This window comes from Monodon monoceros, unplaced genomic scaffold (genome assembly GCF_005190385.1).
Source record: "Monodon monoceros isolate NGI ecotype Baffin Bay Population unplaced genomic scaffold, NGI_Narwhal_1 Super_Scaffold_2, whole genome shotgun sequence".
Taxonomy (NCBI): domain Eukaryota; kingdom Metazoa; phylum Chordata; class Mammalia; order Artiodactyla; family Monodontidae; genus Monodon; species Monodon monoceros.
In genome coordinates, this window is record NW_021703776.1 from 26375673 (window position 1) to 26392543 (window position 16871).

The 16871-nt window shown below is 33.6% G+C and overlaps 1 protein-coding gene across 1 annotated transcript in view; it reads right to left on the reverse strand.

Moving 5' to 3' along the window:
* Positions 1-16871, reverse strand: part of SEMA3A (semaphorin 3A) — a 235193-nt gene that overhangs the window by 11598 nt on the left and 206724 nt on the right. The window contains exons 13-15 of the mRNA XM_029234387.1: positions 13660-13701; positions 9284-9441; positions 6619-6686 (exon numbers count right to left, since the gene is read on the reverse strand). Coding sequence (XP_029090220.1) covers positions 6619-6686; positions 9284-9441; positions 13660-13701 — 268 coding nt within the window. The remainder of the gene's footprint in view (positions 1-6618; positions 6687-9283; positions 9442-13659; positions 13702-16871) is intronic.

Consider the following 16871-nt stretch of genomic DNA (forward strand, 5'->3'; position numbering starts at 1 on the left):
CTTCCAATATAGCAGAAACAGAAGGCATCACATTTCAGCTTTCCATTTATTTCACTCTCCATTTTAACCCCATAAATGTCTCCCAAGATTGAAATGCTAATAATGTAAGAATCTTAGGATATTTGATTTCATGTAGAAAAGACAGAGATAGGTGAGGTAGTGAACCATATATGTATTCAACTATTTGATCTCTGCTGTCATTTTTGATATTCTCACCCTTTAGGTTATTAAAAAGCTGAATTTCATAAATAATGAAACAATTTGGGAGAGGGAAAATAATTGCAAATTATTTTAAATATTTAGCAAATTCAATTAGTTGCCAAACTACATAAAGAGAAATCTAATTCCACTTGTTTTCATCACATTGTAATTTTAATATTTTACACTGTAAATTTTTTGCCAATATTATTCAATGTAAAAGGTCAAGCAAAGGAGGAAAGGAAATGTTGTCCACCAACTCATGGTGACACAGAAAGCTGGAGATATGCACTTCTTATTATAAACAACATTACTTAGATTTTTCTTACTGGATTCTGATTATTTTCTCCAGAAATACAAGTGGTACTTTATCAATAGAAAAGACTCTAATTTGACTTCAAGTGGATGAATAATAAATATTTCCTAAAGTAGCAGTAGCTGAAAAGGCATTTCACGGATGAATCAATAACTCTTGGGAAGCTATAAAATATTTAAAAATAAAAAAAGAAGGGCTTCCCTGGTGGCGCAGTGGTTGAGTCCGCCTGCCGATGCAGGGGACACGGGTTCGTGCTCCAGTCTGGGAAGATCCCACATGCCGCAGAGCAGCTGGGCCCATGAGCCATGGCCGCTAAGCCTGCCCGTCCGGAGACTGTGCTCTGCGACGGGAGAGGCCACAAAAGTGAGAGGCCCGCGTATCGCAAAAAAAAAATAATAAAATAAAATATAAAAAGAAGACAAAAGTTTCACTCATCCTTAACACTCATCCTTGACATTCATGTATATTTTGGGCCTGACTGAATATTAAGATGGTTAACAACTGATTTAATAATCTTATATACTGTAGTGCACTTAACACAAATTTACAGCTATATAACAGGGGTACTAGTTGTTTATTCATCACAATAATGCTTAGTATAATATTTCTCCAGTGTTTTGTGTGATGCTTATACCAGCTAGTTTCTCAGTAAATGTTTGTTGCATGTGAGTTTGCATGCATACATGTGCCTAGAAATGTGTGCATATGTATTAAAGTCCATATGCTCAATACATCTATTTCTCAAGTGCAAAAAAGACTCAATTAATGAAACCTTAGAGAACATTTAAACTTATAATTTATCAAACTGCTAAAATAAATTTAAATTTTAAACTATTTTGTTTTATGCCCTAAATTAAGATCTGTCTCTGGTGCTGGGAAATAATTATCAAGCAGAATACAACACTTGGAATTTTACAATTCAAGGAGTTTCCAGCTTTCCTTGAATTCACAGATACCTGTGGATTTGTGTTTAAATGCTCTTGTCAGTGTATAGATAGGTAGATGGATAAACAGAGAGATATGACTAGGATATTTTAATTTTATTGTTCATAGGTAATTATTGTAGAGAGAATCGCTAGTATCTTATTTTTAAGGTATATATTGATTTAAAATACACAAATTAAATTGACATGTTTTGAAGTTAACTATGAAGCCATTTTAATAACGTGCTTAATAATCTTGGGATATCAGAGGCCTCAATGCTTCTTAGTATAGGGAGGGCTGAAACTCAATTTTAAAAAGCAACACCAATATGAAGATATCTACTGTACTATATAGTCTATATTAAATGATATGTTTTATTTTCATGACTTTATAGCAAATTCTTTACCAAGAAAACACGTATAATTTACATGGCAGAGTAAAATTACCATGTGAATTTACACCTTTAAAAATAAGGAAACATGAACTTTAATGTTCAATTTACATTTTCCAAATAGATATGATAGATGATGGAAAACACCCATTTGCTGAAGTAGAAACCTTCCATAAACAATCACAAAAATACCATCTTGTATTTTATTTAATATGTTTACCTTATAAGTTTTGGAATTAAAAAATACAGCATGTTTAAGAACTTTTCATTTACAACAGTTAAATTATAGATGTATCAATTGGGTGATCTCTGATGACGTATTTAAAAGCTTTAATAAGGAACAATGATAGCACAAAATATTTGAAACCTCTTCTTATTCTTCTTATTCAGGTTGTGTGTGCAGGTCTTGCATACATGTGCTATGAATAAATGGATTATTGGCCTAACGTAATGTCAGAAGACTACTGTGGTGATGATTGATTTTCTCCAGTGAAAACAGTTTCAGAAAAGGTTTACAAAAGTTATGGAAGACACTACTATAGTAATTTCATTCTAGGATGCATGCTCCTTTATATTTTAACATCTCTGATATCAGAATGTCTTACAGTTGTTCTCCATCTGAGTTGAAGTTGCTTTCTTCCAGAAATAATTTGTTCTTACTTCTTCCAGACACGTGAGACCCTACTAAGCTGACAGCTCCTTAAATTAAAGTTTTGTCTGAAGCTTTTGGTCCACCCCGTTGGTGTGAATTCAAAAATTAAACCCTTCATGAGGGCCACCTTTGTGGTTCAAGGAGTAAAACAGGCAAATTTCTTTGCTGTCTTCTTTCGGTTGGGAATTTATTTGTGAATTCAGAAATTAAACCTTCATGAGGACCACCTTTGTGGTTCAAGGAGTAAAACAGGCCAATTTCTTTGCTATCTTCTTTCGGTTGGGAATTTATTTCTCCTTTGTGCCAATACTGAAGCATATTGCGTTCTGGCTTGATGCTGGGACCATATATTAGATTGTCCATTTTGGGCAGTTTTTCTCTCTAAGCAGTACATAAAATAATGGTGCATCTTACATTCAGTGACGTCTTAGACTTGATACAATTTGGTAATTTATTAAAGTTAGGGATTTTTTTTAGGACTGACATCAGCTCATCTATCAAATCTTGAGGCTTCTCTTGGGGCCAAATGCTCAGATTCATAGTTGGATTTTCTACATGTATAAAAGAAGCTAAAGCACAGACCAGATTAGCATTGCTCCAAAACACTAAATTTATAGCTCTGCACACCATAAAGATGACACTGCCAGAGATATTTTATGAAATTTTGGAACAATTTTGGAATGATTTCATTTAAATTATGCCAACTAAGACATAAATTGAGATGAACTAGTTGTGGAGATAATGAAGAAGGTTGAATTCTGCCAACATTTTACTGTGGGTTGTTGGAAAGGAAATGCATGTATGTAGAACAGCCAAGAGAACTATTACAAAGTGAAATTCAATGATGGCATTAATGTAGAAGTTAGGATGTAAAATACTTCAAAGATGCAAAAATCTAAGATGTTAATTTTCAAAAATTGTTACTTCTGGTATAGCTTTTTCCTTTCTGGACATGTAGATCATAATACAGCTCGTTTAGTAAAGAAGGAAGAATGAGAGGTAGTTTAAAGGTAAATTGACTCAACCACTTATGCTCTTGAATGCAGTCAGACAAGCTCCAATTCTGTGCACAACAGTTACTTTAGGAAAGGGAACATACTGGAGGTTTCTCGTTAGCATTGTCAATGAGTGAATGGGAAGACAAGAAGATCTGCTAGCAGATATATTTAGGGTTTTGTACTGAAATTTCCCAAGGCAAAAGGCTACCAGTGATGGGGGAGAGTGTGCTGGACCAAGGGGAAGTGGAGCTGGATTCTTCTGTTTCACCCGGTCCAGCTCACCATTAGTGCTGTCTTTACAAGAGAGCGAACAGAGCACTGAGTGTTAAAGGTTTCATCGAGAGTGAAATGTCTTCCACCTTAATTCTGAGTTATTTTATACAGTCCCTCTATTAAAACCTCAGGAGATGTAAAATATAGAGTTTTACACAATATGTTTACCATTACAGCTGGAACTGATGGTCCTGAAGTGTATAATTGGCTTCAGGTTGCTTAGCAGTTTCTGTGAAAACATCTCATATCTTTATATGTTTCCATATGAGCACATATATTTTATTCAATGTGAGATGGGACATTAGCAAGGCAACATACATGATTTAATAGGGCTGAGCTCTGGATTTCTGCCCATTTTACTGTCAAAGATTGACATCACCTATTCCAAGATAATTCACTGATTCCTAATGGTGAGACTCAGTCTGACCATATGGGAATGCCTGACTTAGTTGCCAAACATTTGAAATTTACTGTAATCTATGGTGTATATTTTTTATGTTTGGTCAATTAGCAAGACAAGCAGACAAGGAATAAAGAGGCCTTCAAAAAAGGAATGTTTTTACTACTGCAGAGCTTCTTGAACTATTTTACCATTTCCTCCCATATATCACAAGCATCTACTTGGGGTTGTTTTTATACACACACACAGACTCAGTAACATTGAAACACAGAAATTATTTTTCCTCCCTACAGTATTCATTCCAACTGAAGAATCAGGAGAAAAAAGTTATTCACATTCATTTTACTTTCTACAGCTAAGCAATTCTATATTCCCAAAGTTTATAGGGTTGCACCACTCTAATTTCATCAAAACATAACTTTAAAATCTGAAGCACTCTCCAAAGCCCATTCATTCAACTGTTAATAATATTTATTTATCCATAGCCTCACTTTAAAAAAAAGTATGACTTCGGTCAACTTTTCCTTGTATATATGTACACTCATAATTCCAGCATATATATCACTTTGAAAAAACACTAACTGGGTCTATGAAGAGACTGATTGCTAAAAAAAAATGGATGTATTAATAAGATATATATATATATTTTTTTCTCTAGCAATCTTCAAAACATAGCACGGTATTCTACATAAAGTGGTTTGCAACTATAATTTATTAGTTAATTGGTTTATGATATTTCTTAAAGATTCTACTTCTGAATACAATGGTATTAATAACAATGTATGACAAATCATTTTCACAATAAATAACGGATGCTATTTAGATCAAATCTCTATTGAGAAACAAAAGTATGTAAGTATTATGCTATAGCTTGAAATATTTAGATAATTCATTCAACAAATATTTACTAAATATCTACAATATTCACAATATTGCATCTGTTACAGACCTAGAGATAAAAAAGTGAGCAAAATAGCAAGGTCCATATTGACATGGAGATTAAATCCGACTGGAAATGAGCTCTACTTACATCATCTTGTTTCTTTTACTTCTAGTTAGTTAACATTAGCCTCTCTATATCTAAGCAAATATACTCTTTAATAAAAGGAATATTTCATAATGCTGTATTGTTGAAAAGCTGCTGATCATAATTCAATATTTCTACATGAAATAAATGGAAAACTAGTGGATATTTTGTTGTCCAACTGAAATATGCCATCCGAAAAATTAAATGAGGATGTGTCAACAATGCACTAAATCCGTATAAAGACAAAAACTTATATGCTCCAATCTAGTGGTATTTTTTTTTTATAATGAGAGCGATAACAGACAGGAAAACAAATAACAGATAAGGAAATTTTGCAAGCAAAATGAATTCAAAATATAGGCCCAATTTGTGGCTACCTGTCTCCTGGTATTGGCATCCCCCAAACAACCGTGCGGACATTCATGAATCACATACCAGTACATGCAGGATACACACAGGGACTTTCAGAAAGTCAACTAGGTTTTGGAATGTTGCTGGGTGCTATTCGTACAGTGTGTTTTCTTTCTTAACATTCATGAACCATGAATGTTCTACACACAGAATTAGTAAATCAAATCCAAGTAAATGATAAAAAATAGTATACCTGCTTTTAAGATTAATGTAAAACGCACCAAAAAAGTTAAAGGATAATTACATTCAATTACATGTAAAATGTTTACATTTGATATTTTAGCCATTTTTAACTGAGCTGCTCGTTAGCAGTGATGTCATTGCTGAGTTTTCCCAGCAGGGGGAAGCATAGCCTAATTATTGTTTTTGTAAAGGGTTGAAGTGGGGGTGGGGGGGATGAGCTATACTACCATTTTACTGCGTTTTAAATGAAGATTGGTTGATATTTCATCATTAAATAAGCAACTTGACATTAAATAGGCCTTGACATCATTTAGGAAACATAAAATGAACTTGGTCCAAAATCCCCAGTTCAAGGGACTATCCTACTAAATCAGAGTGAAGACATCCAAACCATCTTCTACTTGAGTAGGATACCCAGTAATAATATACTGGGTCTATATTACGAGTATATTAATGAGTAATTTGCATGGCTTATTTTAAGACTACACTTTCTTCTTTGATATATTTAAATGAATATATTTGCTGCCTACTACTCTCCTGTTGCTACCACATACAAAGCGTGTGCTTAAACTTGACTCCTTTTGGTTAACATGAGAAAATTGAGCATTAAGTCTCGTAAGGGTCTAACATCCTGAATTTATCATACCTACAATAATAAAACATAATTCAGTGCTTTGTCTTCATTGGAATTTTCTTTCTACAAGATTTGCTTTCTCTTCAGTTGCACTTCTCTAAGTATTCTGGCAGAGGGGTATAACTTGTATGCATGTGTGCGTATATGCATTATTGCTTATGGTTTTACCCTGGTGTTAGCAAGTTGAAAGATTAAAAATGCTATAACTTACCATGGTGTTGTAAGTCTGAACAGTGAGTCAGCGGATCTCCATTTCTTATATCTTGTCGTCTTGTGCGTCTAAAACAATTATATTTAAAAATTATTACTGTATCTCTATTCCCTCTTGGGAATTTGTCATAAGAAGTGAGAAGAGTCAAAGACCCTGGAAGTTTATCAGAAGAGATGCATCTACATCTGCCTAAAAGATTTTTTAAAAGTAGCTCATTATACCTATAACAGTAGTCTGCAAGACGATCAAAATGGAAAATAGTATATAAATGTACTAACAATGAACAAAAAGTCTTTCTAAGTATTGATAACAGAAAATTCATGGTTTCTTTTTGCTACTGAATGTCAGTCAGTAAGTATCTAACATCTAGAAAATCTAAAATTCTTAATATCTTAAATTCTGAGGAAAAAGCACAAAATACAGAAGAGCAACCCATTTATTCAATGAATAGAATTAAACTTTTTTTCCTAATCTCTAATGAGGGAGTAAGCCTGAAAATTAAAACTCACATGAATGTTCTCTTTCTCTTAATACTTACACATAATTCCTTAAATAGACTTTTGTTAAATTATACTATTAAGACTATGAATTCTACTTGTAAGTTAGTCTTTAATTTTTCTTTTTGGTTGCTATACCAACTTTTTTTTATAAAACATTTCTTTTATGATTACATGGTTTTGATTGCAAACCAATATACCTGCGAAGTGAATAAAAGGACAAAAACAACAACAAATACCGTGGAGCAAGGCTCCTCCTTTTATCAGAGGAAAGTGAGAGAGAAGACGAACTTACCTCTAAAAGAAAAGCTAAATTTGCTATAAAACTGGAAATTAATTTCTCCTGCATTCTACTGCTCAGATCATGTTACTTACAGTGCATTCTGGGAGTCCTCTCTCTACATTTGGCTACTGGTTGACTGGGAGGAAGGAGGTTGGCTCCAGCCGTTGTGGTGCCAACTAGATGTGTAGTTGGAGTAGAAGGCTAAAACTGGAGATTGGCTCTGTGTGACTGACTCGAAAAGACTGGGGACACTTGCCCATCTGTTTTCTGCATCTATTTTAATGGGTATTGTCTTGCTGCAAAGTTAGTTACCATCCTTGAAAAGAGCTCTCACAAAGGCCACTGAGAATTGCAAACATGGAATTTGTTACTGTATTCATAAATTTAGAAGTCCCAGGTATTTATAGATTTCTATATGTAGAATTGGTGAGACTATCAAACAGATGTTGCACATTTCAAAATTGAGCCAACAAGGGAACTTGTGAAACACGAACCACAAAGCATTTGGGAAGGCGTTTTTTATTGCCATTGAAGCTTTTGAAAAATGCCGTCACAAAGAATATATAAATTGTGAGGCCTCTAAACATCCTTTTCAAAGACACATGAAATTGGATTAAGTAAAATCTGCAAGGCACAACAAAAATGTGTTAATGATAATTCCTTCAATCTTGGATTCTAGGTATGCAATAAACACATTTCAAATGTATAATAACATCCAGCTTTTTAACTTATTATAGATGTAGTTATGATCTTATTTTTATCTTCTTTCTCATTAATAAAAGCTTAAAATTCAAATGGATTATTACTAAATTAGGCAATGTTATACATTTTCACATGGAAAGGAAATAATACCCATTTTTAGTTCAAACATGAATTTCACACTTTCAAGCAACATTAGAAGCCCTTTAGAGCTAACTGATTTTAAGAAGCATAAAACCTTATTCTTAATTAATTTAATTTAATTGCTGTGAAAACAGCATATTCCTATTTATTAAATTATCCATGGTTTCTTTGATCAATAACACATTACCTCCACACTAAGTTCTTGTTTTAAATTTAAACTTCCAACAAAGTCAATACGTATATGAAAGTAATACTAACATGTTGTCTAAATTCTGAATATTGAAGGCTTAAGAAAACTGCATATTTATTAAGTGGAATAATAATTTAATATTTAATATTTATTATTTAATATTATTATTAACAAGGTAACTGTGTTTTAATCCATATGGACTGACTATATGAAAGATTTAAGTTGTAGATGATTTAACACTACAGTCAATATTATCTAGTGTGTAATCAAAATATTTAAGTAGATATTAGGGTTATTTCTTTTCCCTAATATTTTTCCAAAACCTTTAAAATGATCCAAATGTTGTAGAACACATCTCATTAGCAATGAAAAAAGCCACGTTCTTACCTTCTTGTAAAACATTAGCTAAGATAAAAAAACAAAACAAATTTTACTGCTCCTATAATGCATTGGCTTAATAATGTTAATTTCTATTAAAGGTTTCAATATGTTCATGTGCATACTGTTAATCTTTAGGTTTATATTATCAAGTATTGTATATTACTTCATCTACTATTGCTTGTTTCTAAAATACTGCTGAATATCAAGGGGCAAAGGTAGCCTTAAGTGAGTAGTAGAGAATACGTTGAAATGACTATTTTGTCAAATTAAGAAAGTGTTTTTGTTTTTTAAAACAAAAGTAAACCAAGCTTGTGTACAACGTTTAGAGGTGTCTAAGAGTTCCCTGAAGTATAACACCTCATTTTATTCATCAGAAAAAAGATGATGTATTTATATGAAGAAGTTGTTCCAAAAATGGAATCAGATAAGATAAATATGAAACACTGTGTTTATTTCTAATATTCCTCCTACCTCTTTGCAGTAGGAAAATAGCGAGAGCATGAAGAGCCATCCCAGGCACAGTAAGGGTCTCGGGCAAGGCAGCACTCTGCACAGGCTTTCCCGTAAATATCACATCTGTGTAAAGGGAGCTGTGTGACTCCCACAGTAGAGCCGATATATAGCTGTTGCTGTGGAAAGAGTTTACTGTTATGACAAAATCTACCTTGTTTTTCAAATCTATTTTTTTCTTAAAAACAACAACAAAAAAAGGTTCCAGCTTAGCAAAGATGCATTTATATTTGTGGGTTTAAAAACATTCCATTATTGGTAGCTTCTTCAAAGGCCTGGCAGGAAATGTGACCATTTAAAATAGAGCAAGACCGAAATCTAAATAGTTGACTGAAACAGGTATATTTTGTAAGTGTAAAACCAAGGGAAGATAAAGGAAGACAGCAATAGTTATATGTCAATTAAATCTCATAAAAATAAAAAATTTTAGACAGTAAGACACTGAGCAATGTAAAGTTCAAACCTTCAGTTTTTGCTCTTAGGTTGCTTTCTTAATTTCTACTGTTTATAATTTTGATTAATCAGATTATCTACATTGTCATGTATTCTGATTGGTCTTGAGGCAGGGATCTTTTGCTTTTGACTCTTGGGTGCCCTACTGAATTGCCTGTAACGCAGTCTGCCCTCCTATAAGAAGGGAAAAGGTGAAGTTTTGGCACTTGCATTGGTAAGAAGTTTTGCTCAACGCTAAATGTCTTGCCTTTGCACTACCTCCAGGAAGATTACTTTAAACAAAAGTACTCAATTACTTCTCATTCGAAAGATCTCAGATAGGGGAATCAAGTACACTCTGGCTGGTGCCGTGGACTTGAACAAAAAACTCAGGTGTTGTGGGAAAAAGTGGGGTATTGGGCATCAACATACCTGGATCCTAGGTCTTGCCTGACATTAACTCTCTTGTGATCTTGGGCCTTTCACATAATTTTTCTAAGACTTAACTTCCTTATTCATAAAATGAGCATGTTTAACTAGATCTTTAAAGTATACATCTAGATAAAACGTCTATGCTGCCACTATCTTCAGTGAATTTGAAATTATCAAAGGAGCCAGAATTGGGGGGAAAAAAGCTTTCTAACAGTAACTACTTCAGGATTTCAATACAAGTTAAAAAATACCTTTAACAAAGTTGAACCAATGTAGCATACCAGTTGCAAATTTATGTAAATACAAAATGACATACAAATAAGACTGTTTTGTGACTTTTCTACATTTTACTGTAATTGGTGTCATAGGTCCCTTTCTTGCTTTACATGATTGAATAATTATAATAAAACATTAAATAAAAGTTGTGAAAATACTGAAACATGACAGTACATATGAAAAAGACCTCAAAAGTGTATTTTAATTTTCCACTATATAAATGAAAATAAGTTACAGAAAAGCCAGTCTCTGAACCATGGTGTGCTCTTTTACTATAACAAGTTGTCTAACAGTCAGCAATGGATATAATTAAAACTGCATTTCCAAAAGGCTCTCAAAGATGGGACTACATATGTAAATAGATATGTTTAAATGAAGATATAAGTAACTATTAGAATCTATGAAATTATTGAGGGTATAAGGAGTACCTTTAGAAAATAATTATATGCTGAAAGCTAACCAACTTACTTATATCTTAATATAAGAAAGGGAAAAAAAGGGGTAAGAAATAATACAATAAAAACTAAATTATTATGGAGGCAGATATACTGATTGCTTATTCCATTTCAGTAAGTGAAGAATATTTACAGTACATGAACATAGTGTAGTATATAGAATATGGAATATATTACAGAAAATCAACTTCTTACTATATTCACCTTGTATTATTATATTGAAAGATGCTACAAACCATGGCAAATTAAGAAATGGTAGTTAAAGTCTCTGGGAGGAAAAGATGAAGTATTATTAAGTTTTTTGGTTGAGAGAAAATTATATTGATTTGTACCGCTCTTAAAGCATCTATAGAACCTGCATGTGATAACAGTTGATCATAATTTGAAAAATATTAACAGGGAACTTAACTAATGGAAAGAAATTCTTATTCTTTTTTTTCCCTCCTATTCTTTCTCTCTTCCAAAAGCACCTTTAAAAAAAAAAAACTTAGATTGCATTGAAGGCCAGCAATCTCAATATGATAAAAAATGAAACAAACATAATGTTTAAACAACAATTAAACTAGTTAAAATGGGGTAGCAGTTTCTAGAAGCATGGTTGGCATTGGTGAATACAGACATGCCAAACCATATACTGTGGTCATAACTATTTAAAAAGCTACTGACCAAGTTGGTTATACCTAAGAAAAAGATTTCTATGTTTGGCCAATAACTTTTAAGAAGCATGAATGAAATTCATACTTATAGATTTCTGTAAGAATATGGCATTGAGTAGTAAAGGAGTTGTTATCCAAATGATAATATCTAAATCTGTCAGATTCTTTTAGGAGAAAATCAGAGAAATAATACATGAGAAGAATATGAAACCAAAAATATGGCAACTGAAATTATTGTAATGAAAACCTAAAGTGTGATAAAATGCCCCAAATTAAATACAATTCAATGTAGTTTATATTTAATGATTATTCTGCAGTACTATTAATGATTTTCACTAGTTTAAATGAAATATGGGGGATGCTTGCAGGCACCATTGAGCATAATTCAGTCACCAGCAAATAACCTGACGTGCTTTTTCTGCCCAATTTAACATCACCACAGGCTTTCTCACTAACCTCCTTAACAAGTTGTGGTTCATAGCAGGAGATGAGCCCATTTAACCAGAAAATTAGTTGCAACACTGCTTCTCCCTCATGAAACTACTGCCTCAGTTTTAAAATTTCCATGAGCATAAATGAAATTGAGTCACATCTGAATGAAATCAAACTCCATCTGAATGGAAATGAAACTCCATCTGATGTTGTGAAAATTTTCCAGTAATGGAAAATGAAGGCTAGGGACACTTTCTTCTAACATAGTATTTTAGGTTGATAAATTGTTTGTGTTTGTTTTTTGGTGAAATGTGTTGCATTTAATAGGCAATTCTTAAGGTAGGTTTAAACACGCTAAAACAGAAAGAAATGATTTACAAAACTAGATGCAATGTAATTAACGTTGACAAAGAAGTCTAGCAGAAAATAAATAAATAATTTAAAAAATCATTACAGGAAAGAATATCCTGGTCTAGCTACTATCCTGGAAATCCCCGGATTTCCTTGCCAACATTTGACAATTTTTAGATTACAAGAACAGGTGAACACACACTTACGAAGTGTAAGATGACAGTATCAGGTCAATAATATCTGCACTCTGGATTTCTCTAAATAGCTTGGAGATTATCAATCTATTTTGATATGAATGTGTGGAAAGGATATATACTGAGTTTCAGTGGCACAGTATTTTAGCATCCTGTATGAGGAATAATGTATGGTCAGAGATACAACATGTAAACAGTTAAGAAATAAGATTCACCAAATCATTCTCAGATTCAATAATTTTGTATATAAGTTTTCATACAAAACTTGTATGTAAGTTTACAGTGAGTAAAGGGCTCCCTACTCCTTCCTGGCTTTTTCTTCTAGGTTATTTAATAATTAATTTCAACTCAGGATCCAAGCCATTTTTTTCTTTTTAGTTTCCTTTGATATACTGGATAGAAAGGCTAGGTAACATTTATGTGGAAAAGGTAATTCATTAGAAGTTAAAATTATATTTGTTTTGCCCATATCATTTAGCATTTAGAAGTCATTTGTGTTTCTTAAGAGTCTTGCCAAAGCATCCATTCAACGTGAATGAAAAGACTATTAACACGCTGCCCTTAGCCTTTGAATCCATGGAGTTTAATAACATCATTTGGCAGCGACCATTTTGCTGCTTCCCTTTTATATTTAGCCAAACTAAATGTTTTCTCTAGCACACAATACTACTGAAAAAGTAAAATTAACTTTTAAGTAAAAATCCTCCAAAAATATATAGTCTAGTGCATAATTTTATTACCCTATATAATGTATTCTGTTTATACATACAAATTAAATTATAAATTTATTTATATTCTGAAATAGTCACCAATGTTATTTTAAAGGATAGACAGATGAAAATAATTACTGAGTAAATTATATTATAGTGACCAAAAAAATGCTATAAATGAAAATTTACAACAAATAGTGATCTAAGAAATATATTTATAGGACATATATGAGACTGGTCAAAAGCACGAGGGCAATGAAAATTATCTTTAGTTTCCTACTAGTTATTGTAAGAATTTTTTCTCTGGTTTTTTGAACAACTGTTAATAAATCCATAAAATCTGATGGAACATATTTATCTATTTGAAACATAAAATTAACAAAATATAGAATATAGTACCTGCTTAGTGGAAAGCTCCATTGCTGAAATAACAGTTGGTTCCTAAAGAAGAAAAACAAAATGTGAATTGTTTAGTCAATTAGAAAAGTCATAAAATACCAACATAAATTTCCAGAAAGATAACTTCAGTGCCTGTAAGAAGCACTATAATTGGGAAATAAGACATGTAAAAGAAATTGCATAGACAAGTGTTGTATGTATAGAGCAGACAATAAGTGCATCCTCCAGTTAACGACCATCAGGAACATACCCATGAATCAGGTTGGGTTTATTGCCCACTGTTCATGGGAAGCTCAGTAAGAGGGATGGAAAGGACTTACACGTTTTGGGCTTGTGTTAGGTAACTTAAGGAAGGGTTCCAGGAAGTAGGGCTTTGCTTTGCATTGGATGCTGTCAAAAAGCAGAGGTAATTCTATGATTAGGTATCTTCATAAGTCTTATTTAGGAGGAAAAAACAGTGAAGCTAAAGTAGTGATAGGTAAAGTAGCAATCACTCACTAGGTCAGGGTAGGGAGATATTTGGTCATTTTTATGGTTTGCACAGAATGGCCCCATCTGATGTTGGGGATCTGTGAAAATTTGTATGTTCAACTGGAGAACACCAAGACCACGGCATACGTGAGACTGTCAGGCCAGCTCCTAATAAAGCCAAGGAGGAGCTGAGAGTACTAAGCTGGTTTCCAGCTGTCAAGAACTGTGAGAGCTCAGTTGGGATGAGATTATTTCTTTATTATTAAAATGACTAAGACGCAAAGACCTACACTTCAGGTCTCTGCTGGAGAACATAATCTCTTTAATTTCTATCAACAGGCTAATCTAGAGCAGTCATGACTAGGGAAGTAATCACCAATACACTTTGCTAAAGTGTTCTGCTAAAGCTTATCATAAACCTACGTATGTTGCATAAATAAAGACTGTTCTTTGAATAACTCAGACCACCAAAAGGCTATTCACCTGCATGTATTCGCTTATACTCTTTGATTCACTTTCATTTAACTGTGCTCCATCCTATGTCTCATCAATGACAAACACAACTCTAAGAAGAGATGGCTGGGGGGTTTCAGAGACAGCTGATGACAAAGAGGCTTAGGTGGGAAGAACAAAATCCTGAAAGGTCTCTCTGTGTAGGTGACTGAAGTTAAGCCCTGAAGAAAGGGTAAAGAGTTGCACTCTGGGGTCAAATGTATGGGTTCAAATAGTAGTAACACAAACTTGGCCAGAAGTGTGATATTAGGTGTGGTATAGAATCTCGAATTTAGTTTTCTCATCTGAAAAATGAATACAATGGTACCTTCCTCATAGGACTGCTAAGACGATTAAATGAATTAATAAATACAAAATACTTCACAAATGTGCTCATCACATAGTGTTTATTCAAATCTCTCCTCTTTCACATGCAAAACATACACACTCAACACATGTGCACACAGACACACTCCCATATCCTTTCCTTGCTTTAGTTTTTCTCTTGAGTGCTTATCACTATCTAGAAATACATATATATAACATTTATGCATATATATGATTTATATATGACATTTATCTTGAGTCATATAGGTATAGGAGGTGAGTTTCCTCCGATACCTCAAAGCTCTTATTTGAAGGTAGGGAGTAAGAGTAAGGAACTAAGGATTGAGAGGAGGGAGGAAAAGTCAATAAAAAGTAGGTCATGTAAGTACCACTGAGACAAAATCTGAGGATAGTAGACAATGACTCTCAAAACTATCCACTGAGGCTTGTACCAAGAAAAGTTTTATATATATATAAATATGGAAATATTCCATTACTCTTTGGATGCCCACAGGGTTGTTAAATCTCCCACACCCTCAGTTGTGACTCTTGCTTGCCCTTTTGCCTGTCAGGGAAGTGCTGGGGCAAAAACTGAAAGACACACAGTGGGAAATAGAGGTGAGGTTGACAGGATATGAAGACAGCAGCAGAGGCATCTCACATGTTTTCTTTTTTTTTTTGAATTTATGAATTTTACTTTTCTATACAGCAGACTCTTATTAGTCATCCATTTTATACACATCAGTGTATACATGTCAATCCCAATCGCCCAATTCATCACACGCCCCCCCACCCCCCGCTGCTTTCTCCCCTTGGTGTCCACACGTTTGTTCTCTACGTCTCTGTCTCAATTTCTGCCCTGCAATCCGGTTCATCTGTACCATTTTTCTACATTCCACATATATGCGATAATATACAATATGTTTTTCTCTTTCTGACTTACTTCACTCTGTATGACAGTTTCTAGATTCATCCACGTCTCTACAAATGATCCAATTTCATTCCTTTTTATGGCTGAGTAATATTCCATTGTATATATGTACCACATCTTCTTTATCCATTCATCTGTCGATGGGCATTTAGGTTGCTTCCATGACCTGGCTATTGCAAACAGTGCTGCAATGAACGTTGGGGTGCATGTGTCTTTTTGAATTATGGTTTTCTCTGGGTATATGCCCAGTAGTGGGATGGCTGGGTCATATGGTAATTCTATTTTTAGTTTTTTAAGGAGCCTCCATACTATTCTCCATAGTGGCTGTATCAATTTACATTTGATCAACAGTGCAAGAGGGTTCCCTTTTCTCCAAACCCTCTCCAGCATTTGTTGTTTGTAGATTTTCTGATGATGGCCATTCTAACTGGTGTGAGGTGATACCTCATTGTAGTTTTGATTTGCATTTCTCTAATAATTAGTAATGTTGAGCAGCTTTTCAGGTGCTTCTTGGCCATCTGTATGTCTTCTTTGGAGAAATGTCTATTTAGGTGTTATGCCCATTTTTGGATTGGGTTGTTTGTTATTTTAATATTAAAAGGCATGAGCTGTTTATATATTTTGGAGATTAACCCTTTGTCTGTTGATTCGTTTGCAAATAATTTCTCCCATTCTGAGGGTTGTCTTTTCATCTTGTTTATGGTTTCCTTTGCTGTGCAAAAGCTTTTAAGTTTCATTAGGTCCCATTTGTTTTTGTTTTTATTTCCATTACTCTAGCAGGTGGATCAAAAAAGATCTTGCTGTGATTTATGTCGAAGAATGTTCTTCCTATGTTTTCCTCTAAGAGTTCTATAGTGTCAGGTCTTACATTTAGGTCTCTAATCCATCTTGAGGTTATTTTTGTGTATGGTGTTAGGGAGTGTCCTAATTTCATTCTTTTACAGGTAGCTGTCCAGTTTTCCCAGCACCACTTATTGAAGAGACTCTCTTT